Genomic DNA, 10,402 nt, shown 5'->3' with positions numbered 1-10,402 from the left:
TAATCAATAAAATCGGAAAAATCGGCCAGTCCTATTTTGAACCACTAATTTTTGAAACATCTGAAAAGCCTGGTTGGACAGGAGCACCAAAGAAAAGAAATAGGGCTAAATGAAGGAATGCACCATGACAACATCTGTTTCCTTCATTATAAAAACATACACATGTTCAGCAAACGCTCTGAGGCAGATTTTTCACTGAGATTTACACATTTCTTACACTACCAGTCAAAAGTTTTTGAACAGTATGATTTTTAATGTGTTTAAAGAAGTCTCTTCTGCTCACCAAACCTGCATTTATTTGATCCAACATACAGCAAAAACAGTACAATTTTGACATTTTTACTATTTTTTATCTATTTTAATATATATTTTAAAACGTCATTTATTTCCTGTGACTTCAAATCTAAATTTTCAGCATCGTTACTCCGGTCACATGATCCTTCAGAAATCATTCTAATATTCTGATTTGCTGCTGAAAAAAACATGTATTATTATTATTATTATTGTTGAAAACAGCTCAGTAATTTTTTTCAGGTTTCTTTAATGAATAGAAAGTTCAGAAGAACACACATATCTGAAATAAAATTATTTTGTAACATAATAAATGTCTTTATTGACACTTTTGATCCATCTTTGCTAAATAAAAGTATTAATTTCTTTCCAAACAATACAAAATATATATATGTATACACACACACACACACACCAAGCTTTTGAATGGTATAGTGTATATCGCTTTTTATTTCAGATAAATGCTGATCTTTGGATCTCTATTCATCGAAGAATCCTGAAAAAAGTACATAACTGTTTTAATTATTGTTATTGATAATAATAATAATAAAAACAATTCCTGAACAGCTAATTAGCATATTGATCACAGCAATAAATTAAATTTTAAAATATATTCAAATAGAAAGCAGTTAATTTAAATAGTAAAAATATTTTTAATATTACTGCTTTTAGCTGTATTTTGTATCAAATAAATGCAGGCTTTGTACGCAGAAGAGAATTCTTTAAAAAAACAAAAAATCTTGCTGTTAAAAATGTGACATTTGATGTATTTATTAATTTTTTTGCTCTTCAATATCAGGTCTACAAATAAATGTCTCACTAAAGAACAGCATCAACACCACTATATTCAATATAAAACAACAAGTGTTAACCAGTGAAACTTTTAACATTAAACTATTATATTAAACATTAATAACAATACATTTTAAATATTCAGAATGCATGTTTTTATTCATGCAGTACAATTGTTTTGTTTTTTTTGCACTGAAAAGCAGAAATAAACTATTAAGAATCGGTTCTCCTTCTGCATATCAGGTGTCAGACACTTAAATGAAAATGAAAATTATTTTTTCATTAGTATTGACCATATATACATACATACATAGAGGAAAAAAATAAAGAGCGAGAGATGGTGAAATCAGTCTCTACTTTCAAGAACTTTGCACAAAGTAACAGTCCAAAGATATGAATAGACGAAGCCAAATTGACAAGAAAAGTACTTTTGTATGACAGTACCCATCTTCACAAATACAAACACCAAACTGTAGTGCACTTTTAAGTGCAGGTGTGAATCAAACAGCCATATGAATGCAGAAGTGAAACTGTGACGATTGAATATAAGAATTTTTCAGACGACCTCATCTAAAAAAAATAACTCTAAAATGAATGCTTAGTGTGAGGTCATTAAAAAAAATCATACATACTCTATGCAGATGTATATACTTTATATATTTGTTTGGGGAAGCAAAACATGTTTAGGAAGGAAAAGTATCAGACTAGGACTGCTTCCTTAATTCATGGTTTACCAGCAACTAAATAAAAGTTTCATAATTCGTCTACTGCTAAAATATGTTTGGATCCATGTATTTATGTCATTTCATTTATCCTGACCGTACACAAGTTGCATGCTGTGTACAATACTACCCACTGCATTTCAACCAAGTGTTTCCAAACCACCACAAGTTGTAACTAGTTAACTTATGCGACCGTAAATTTAAAATTTAAATCAATTGCAAATGTTCCCACTGACAAGCGATTCAAGGAAAGAAAAACAGCTACTCCGTAATTTTCCCATCGCTATATGACTGATACCATGCTGTTCAGCAAGGAACAGGGTTGGGTGGTTTTCACTATGCAGTTTCGATGAGTCACCGAGCACTGGTTGTCACACAGCCGAAGTTAATAGTAAAACTTCTGATGTTTTGCCAGATCGGTTTAAACCACATTGATTTAAGGTACTTCGTCATAAAGCTCTAACTTTAACTTTTTTGGCTTACCAGTTTTGTTTTGATACTGACAACTCAAGGACTAGCTAACTTTCACAGAATTTCCACAACTCAGCAATGGCTGGCTGAAATGAGCTGCGAATCAGAGGAACACGTCTAAACAGCAAACCACTCATGTTGCAAGTTTTACATTTCGTCGTTGACCAAGTTTTTCCTCACGTTAGCATGCTACAAGCTAACACAAGGCGCTTGGACTGTCCCATAGCGCACGAATAGTTCCTTGACTTCTTCCTAGAGCTTTCAAACTTACCCGACTGAAACACATTTCACTCACACTAATGTTCCAAAATAATAAAACGAACCACGATAAGATAGTAGTAGTGTAACAATTGCATCGCAAACTTGTTTTGACAGCCGCGAATGGAAACTAGACTGTTCGCGACGCTTGGTAAGTTTACACACAAGCGGGCGCGCACTTACCTCAACGCAACCGATCGACGGCTGAAGACGCGAAGCCACAATCCCTGGTAAATTTTCCAACAAGCAAAATTTTAATTCCAAATTCAAAAGGCTCAGTTTGAAGTTCTTCTGCCACCTTCCCGGGCAGCCAAAGTCGGAAACTGCACTTTCAATATGGCTGAGGGCAGGAGCAGGGAATGTAAGCGTCACTAGCGTGACTCCGGGTCGGGGTGGTGTGGGAGAAGGGGCAGGGACTAATCTGGATAAACACTGATCCTTGTATTTATGGTAGGCTAGTGCTCCTGTGCCTTTCGCTTTTCCTTCTCGCTGTAAACATGCTCTTACATGTTTCTTGGAAATAAACCACAACCTTTATTAACCGCCTGAGTCATGTGGAGGTGTGGTTATCAACAGTGGGTTAATAGCCCAGTTGACATTTACATTTACATTTATTCATTTAGCAGACGCTTTTATCCAAAGCGACTTACAGTTGAGTAGTTAAAGTAACCCCAAATGATATCTCCAAGGTTATAAAGGCATAATGTTTAGTTTTAGTTATTATTCGGTTATTAGGTCAATGATTTAGATGGCTATAACACAAAAAACACTTTTCTAATTTGGGTCAACCGGGTAATGCCACATTTTTTACACGTCTTTTACAACCATTCAACTGTCTTCAGGTCATTTTTTGTAAAGGAAATATAAATTTGACATATCAAATTTGAGGAGGCAGTAGTAAACTTTCATTATTGACCTCTCAGCATGTTTTTAACGAGACCCACATTTATTCACATATACAGTTGAAGACTAAATGTACATACACCTTGTAGATGTTAATTATTTTACCAAAATAAGAGGAATCATACAAAATGCATGTTATTTTTTATTTAGTTCTGACTTGAATTAACAACTGAGGGACTCATGCAACTATTACAGAAGGTTCAAAGGCTGATGCTTCAGAAGGAAGAACGATGCAATAAGAGCCAGGCGTGTAAACTTTTGAACGGAATGAGGATGTGTACATTTTTTTCTATTTTCCCTAAATTTCTTTTTTTTTCTTGTATTTTATATTTAAAAAGAAGAAAAAACAGTTGTGGATCATTCATGGTAACAACACAGTATTAAGAATCAAGTTTTGAACAGGGTCATTTTTATAAATGCAACTATTATTTTCTCTTGCGGACTATATGTAAATGCCTTTTATGTGAAATATCCTATTCAGGCCAGTAGTAAATAAAAAATAACATGCATTTTGTATGATCCCTCTTACTTTGGTGAATAATTAACATTTTACAAATTCTGCAAGATCTACAGTATGTAAACTGTATAAAGACCCTTTCCACAAAAATGAGTGTCTTAGCTGTTGCCATATTGCAATTGTTTTTTTCTTAATAAGACTGAAAAGCATATCAAATACTGTATTGCGCTGCACTTCAGTTAAGTACTCTGGTACACACTAAAAGTGCCAGCAAGCATTTCTGTGTTTTCATAGTACCAAGGAATTCCAAGAATGTTTTCCTGTGTTGTATGAAGGAAGTGGCCATCGGTGATTCAGCACGTCTATATTAGGCTCATTAACTGTATTTCTTGTTTATGCAGAGAACAGCCCTGTCATCTGAACATAATACCTATGTACCACACTGAAACTGTAACTGCTTTTCTGATTACAGCTAGTGTTGACAGCTTTTTGGACGTCATGGAACAGCCTAAATTTCAAAGACATTACACAGCTCTCTGTTTTTTTTTTTTTCCACAGAGTTTCATTTTCATCATTGTCAATCAGGTTTCAGGTTATTTCTGGTTTAATCTGAAGAGATGGCAGTATGTACTATTAATTATAGTATTAATGTAATAATACATCAACTATATTTAAATACATTAATATATTTTATATCATTTTCATATTAATTAAATATGTTGTATGCAATATGCTATTTTATGTTGCTTTATTCCATTCTCTGGTTTGAAATTGTAAGATCAGCCTGTTGACACAGTAACTCTCTGCTGCCCCCAGGTGTTTACCAGTGTCTACATAAAGATACACAACCCTGTCTTATTAGGATTCATACAGTTCCATGACATGCATATATATATTTCTTATATTAGATATTTAGCTTTGACTGTCGTCGCATGTAGTTGCAATGGATGGATTCTCTTCGCACTTCCTGTCAATAATACACACAATTACTTTCTGTTTGGGAATGTTATGGTGCTCTTATAACTGAGCCACTGGCTGATTACACATAATTGATCATTTTATAGCGTTTATAATGGAATGTGCCTCCATAGTAATTGAGGAAAAGTAAACAATAGCTATTGGGGAATCCAGTAACTGCAGCAGCGCGCGTCAGACTGGCATCACTGCTAGCGCTCAAGGCTGGTCGTGCACACGCACAACGTAAAGAGCAGTCAGAGACAGAGGATTGTAGTGGACATTTAAAATTTGCTGAAATGCGTAACTAGCGCAAAGATAGTCAAGGGTTTTGCTTATAAACTGTGGAAGAAAAGAAAAGGTGTTGACAATATTGTGGACTCTTTTATATATTTTGTACCGAATATTTTGCACTGGAAGACCCCGAGAAGTTGGAGATACGGATTTTCGTTTTAAGGTACGTTCATATCAGCTGTATCCACACTGCACTATCCACACATCTATATGTAGTAATTGGTATCTCAAATGGGTTTCCTTTAGCCTTTTGCTCTAATACTATGGTGTTTTATGACATTTCCAAGTGTAGTTTTGTGAGCGTCTTTGAGTCATTTCGCTAAATGGGTGGCTTTTAAATTTTGAAAACGTGCTTTTAAAGTTAAAAATGTAAGATTTTATACTCTCAGATAAATATTTAAAATAAATGCATAAACATGTTTTTAAAATAGCTGGGATAGCTATATCCATGAAACGTTAACATGCTGAAAATATTTATTTTATGGAATTGTGTTATTTTAATAATGGCTAGTTACAATGGTAAGGTTTATGCATCTCATCCATAACTTCATACTGCAGTTCATTCTAATAAAACATCCAAAATCCAGACTGAAAAATACAAATAGTAGCTTGTATGATTTTAGTCGAAATGTGCAATTGGTGTCAGTCCTTCATGGTTGGTATATTTGGGTACACATTTGAAGGCAGAGTTTTCGTGGAATATCCTCAATGAAAAAAGTGTGACCATTATTCACAACGTTATATTCATCATTATATCATTGCTCTTGGCAGGAGTGAATCTCTTAATTTGGACAGCCCACCATGCGCAGGTTGCCGTGCCTTGCCTCCAGGCCAAGAGGAGAAATACCACTGTGCTACTGACAGGAATTTTACGCGCAGCTGAACAAGGATGCCAGAGGAGCTCGCAAACTGCAGTGTGTGTTGCTGTACCACGACCAATAAGATACTCATGGTGGTCTTCATGATATTACTGATACTTGCTATACTCTTCGGAAACCTCTTGACATTAGCAGTGGTCGTTGGAACTAAACACTTCCACACTCCACAGGGTTATTTAAAAGCCTCACTGGCCGTGGCAGACCTGGCTGTGGGAATTTTTGTGGTGCCCGTCTCCGTTTACGCAGAAGTATCTCTCATGATCTACAATTCAATGCCAGAGTGGACAGCGCGCAATTCCCAAACCACACTTTTCCACCCGTGCAATTTTATCGGTCCTGTGTTTGCGGGATGCACTTTAGTTTCCATTACAACAATTTTCCTCCTGACCATTGAAAGGAGCATTGCCGTTCTGAGACCACTGCACAAGGAAGCAGTCATAACTAAAAAAAGAACGAGCATACTAATAGTATTTTCCTGGATGGGCAGTTTTTTCCTGGCAATATCGCCACTGGTTTTTAGCGATGAAATCGCGCTGGAGTACAATCCCTGCAGCCGCATGTGCAATTACGCGCTTGGAAGCGCAGACTTCCCTTCCCAAGCTTGGAACATTCTACTGCTATTTCCTGCCTTTGACTTTACACTGCTCGGAGGTACTATTGTCATCAACATCATATCCCTCACCACAATTCGCCAGCATTCAAAAAGAAGAAAACATCTCGCAGAAACCGAGAGTCAAAGCTCAACGAAACCAACCTTCTCCGACATCAAGGCTGCCAAGACAATAGGCACTCTGACGTTGGCTTTCACCGCTTCTTTCACTCCCATCGCCGTGTTTGTAGTTGGAAATGTGTTGGGAAACGAATGGTGCAATTTTGCGTTTTTTGCCTTTTGGATTTTAACCTCGAACAGCTGCTGTAATGTTATTATATATGGCGTGAGAGACCAGAAGTTTAGAACTCGTGCGTATCAGCTGCTCTTGTCCGCTCAATTGAACACTGCGCCTAAAAAGACTGAGTTTGAAACCACTGTAAATGGGGGAAAGGACAATGAGGAAACAGTCAAGCAAACCTAATTAATGACATTACTGAGCAGCAGCCCGATTTAGGTGGTGCTTACTGTACTTATTACAGGCCTCCTAAGCTAGTATTTGGTTTCGAGCTGGGCATTAGATGGACCAAGCTGTTTTGTTGCAGGTCCAAGGTCTACACTCTAAAAAATGCTGGGTTTAGAACAAACCAACTTGGGTTATTTAGCAACCCAGAACTGGGTAAATATTGGAGAGAACATATGCTGGGTTATTTTGACCCAGCTGGTTGGGTTAAATGTTTTACCCAACATGCTGGGTGGCTTTATTTAAGTCAACTATTGTTTAAAAAATATTATATTGCTGGCTTACAATGGGCTGGAAATTAAAAATCACACACATAATTATAGAGACAAAAGATGAACATTTATTATTAAGCAAGAACACCCATAGCTGAAAGATGCTTGGACTGACTCCATAACCTACCTATAAACAAACAGTACTGAGATTAGAGAACATAATTTAACATCAAATTAAATAAAATTTAGCATTATAACAAATAAAATCAATTTATGTTATGCAAGGCAAAAGGCGTTTCCATCATGCGAACTGACCGCTGCTGACGCAGCTGACTTACATCTTGTCCTTGTATGTTGTGTTAAATAAAAATAATATAATTTACAGCACTTTATAAATGAAATAAAATGTACAAACCTTTATTTCGCTGAAGAAGTGCACAAAATTGGCAACACTGAGAACTGTGGCGCTCTCTCCTGTAGAGGATGCAAAAATCCCTCTGCAGATGGGTTGTTTTGTCGAAGACAGGCTCAACTCAGCGGTTTGGGTAGAAAAAAAAAACAATAACCCATTAAAAACAACTCAGCAGCTTAGTTACAGAAAAGCCAGCACCTGGGTAAACATATTAAAAATAACTCAGTAAAAACCCAACAAGCTAAACCCAGCATTTAGGTTTGAATAAAATAATCCAGCATTTTAAGAGTGCAGAAAAATTACCCATCACCTGGATAAAAATATTAAAAACAACCCATAAGACCAGCTAGAAACACAACCTGCCAGCTTTTCTAGTCCCCTAGATCAACTTTTGGTTGTCTTTCCTCCAGATACATTGATTACATGGATCATTTCTTGTGAATCAAATGTTCTAGATCTCCAACCATTAGGCCACAAGATGCCTGTGGATGCCAGTGGGATTTAATGCCTTCATAACCACCTGTTAAGTGGCATATGTCACTATCCTCAGGTCACCTCTTAACTTTGCATGACTTGACAAGATTTCACCATGTGTTTGAATATATCCATAAGCATGGATCATGTCATCCCAAAAATGTTTGCATTGAGGTCTTACATGGATGCTTCTGTATGGTATTGATTTGATTTGGCATCTTTTCCATTGTGGAGAACTTGTGTGGCTTTAATAAAATGTGTGTATATATAAATACACTTGATAAGAACTAATACTTTTGTAAAGGATCAATGTAAACACTTGGGAGTGTTTAAAGTACACATTATTACAGGGTTAAGTGTTTAATGGCTTATGTAATTTTCATAAAAAAACAAGGTTAGTGCAAGAAGGTTGTGTCTTAACAGACAAATGCATTTTCTCATCAGTGTATTCATATCATACACATGCTTTGTTTCATTTATCACACAAGGGCCAAGACCAAAAACACCATGGTTGATGTTCAGTGACTACTGGCTTATGATTTATTCAGGCCATTATTCTTTTGCGCAGTTTTGTACTGTATACAATAAAGCATTCTTCATTAAAAGTCTTAATGAATTCAAAATGTTTATCTTTTAAATATGCTTCGCATTGGGCATCCATTGTATAGACAAAAAATACAAAGTAAGTCAATGGGAACAGACACTGTTTGATTTTTTTTTTAATATCTGACCCTTTACCACACAAGTAGTTGTAAGGGTTTTGATTAATATTTATACATCTGAAAGCTGAATAAATAAGCTTCCCATTGATGTATGGTGAGGATTGTTAGGATAGGATATTTGGCCGAGATACAACTATTTGAAAATCTGGAATCTGAAAAAGTCTAAATATTAAGAAAATCACCTTTAAAGTTGTCCAGATGTTCTTACCAATGCATATTACTAATCAAACATTAAGTTTGATATATTTACGATAGGAAATTTACAAAATATCTTCATGGAACATGATCTTTACTTAATATCCTAATGATTTTTTGCATAAAAGAAAAATCAATCATTTTGACCCATACAATGTATTTTTTTGCTGTTGACTGGTTTTGTGGTCCAGGGTCACATATGTTCCACAGAACAAAGAAAGTCATACACCTTTGGAATACATGAGGGTGAGGTGTTCATTTTCATTTTCAGGTGGAAAATCCCTCTAAGTATACTATACATATTTTATCAAAACGATGCAATATATCGAACAGCTCAATCTCCGTGCTTTACACGTGCCTTAACGGCTCAAATGGACAACTTACCCAACAAAACCTCTTATCTCTCAACGTGCAAATACACTCACACAGATGTGATGTGGCTACACGATGTATCTGAAGATCCAGCAGAGTAGGCAAATGTTAGCCATGTTAATCTTAAATCAGAATTTTGCTAAGCCGCCTTTAATCTTGTTTCAGAGATTACTGTCTGGTGAATCTCCAATCATTCGTCCCCTCATAGATGTGACAAGCCTGGAGGGTCCAGTTTTGAACCCAGGGGCTGTCCAATTCCCATAAGACCATAGGAGGAGGGCAGATGGCCTGGCTTTAGCATTTTTTTTTTCAATGTCATTTCAGTGGAACAATAGCAATATTGTTATTTATCACTACAAAATATGGCAGCTGCCTTACTCATAGGGCCTCTGGTAAACAATGCATTTGATTTTTTTTTTTTTACTACACATGTTGTAACAAAAAATAACGTTCTAGAGAGCGTGCCAGTCGCGTGTAAGTGCAGGAGGACAGGACATATGTTTATGTATGACGCTATAAATGTAATTGAATTTAGTGCTGGTATTGTAGCACTATAGTTCATCTTATTCTTCCCTAATTTTATCCTAATGCTACATTTTTACAAGTGTTTGGGCAAAGTGTTTTTCATTAGTCCTGAGTTCTTGTTTGTCCATTTATGCCCTGCAAAACAAGCCAATTTTAAACTGACGTTTATGAGGTCATAATGAAGGATGCGTGTCTGGCATCCATAAAAAATATGACCTGGAACTGGCACATCATACTAGGAGGAAGGTCGCATTACTCTAATTTGCCTTTGCTGGTGGCTGTTTGCTTGCATGGAACATGTGAAAGTCACATACATGCATGATATTGGTTTTATTTGTGACACAGTCACGTACAATAA

The 10,402-nt window shown here is 36.1% G+C and overlaps 2 protein-coding genes across 2 annotated transcripts in view; one reads left to right on the top strand and one right to left on the bottom strand.

The window, feature by feature from the left end:
• Positions 1 to 2,915, bottom strand: part of plekhf2 (pleckstrin homology domain containing, family F (with FYVE domain) member 2) — a 38,577-nt gene extending 35,662 nt beyond the window's left edge. Inside the window, exon 1 of the mRNA XM_073847215.1 lies at positions 2,718 to 2,915. The gene's annotated coding sequence lies outside the window, so the exon portion shown is untranslated. The remainder of the gene's footprint in view (positions 1 to 2,717) is intronic.
• A 2,217-nt stretch (positions 2,916 to 5,132) lies between these two features.
• LOC141343104 (trace amine-associated receptor 9) lies at positions 5,133 to 8,830 on the top strand. The gene is made up of 2 exons (XM_073847699.1): positions 5,133 to 5,305; positions 5,914 to 8,830. The coding sequence occupies exon 2, from the start codon at positions 6,032 to 6,034 to the stop codon at positions 7,091 to 7,093; it is 1,062 nt and encodes a 353-aa protein (XP_073703800.1). The 5' UTR covers positions 5,133 to 5,305; positions 5,914 to 6,031; the 3' UTR covers positions 7,094 to 8,830.
• Positions 8,831 to 10,402: the final 1,572 nt, after the last annotated feature.

The sequence above is a fragment of the Garra rufa genome, chromosome 9 (genome assembly GCF_049309525.1).
Source record: "Garra rufa chromosome 9, GarRuf1.0, whole genome shotgun sequence".
In the NCBI taxonomy this organism is placed as follows: Eukaryota; Metazoa; Chordata; class Actinopteri; order Cypriniformes; family Cyprinidae; genus Garra; species Garra rufa.
Note: the sequence above shows the minus strand (reverse complement) of the source record. Positions and strands in the feature narration are given on the sequence as shown.

What these genes read in the sequence shown, in the direction of transcription:
- LOC141343104 (XM_073847699.1), top strand. Translation starts at nt 6,032, where the DNA reads ATGCCAGAGGAGCTCGCAAACTGCAGTGTGTGTTGCTGTACCACGACC.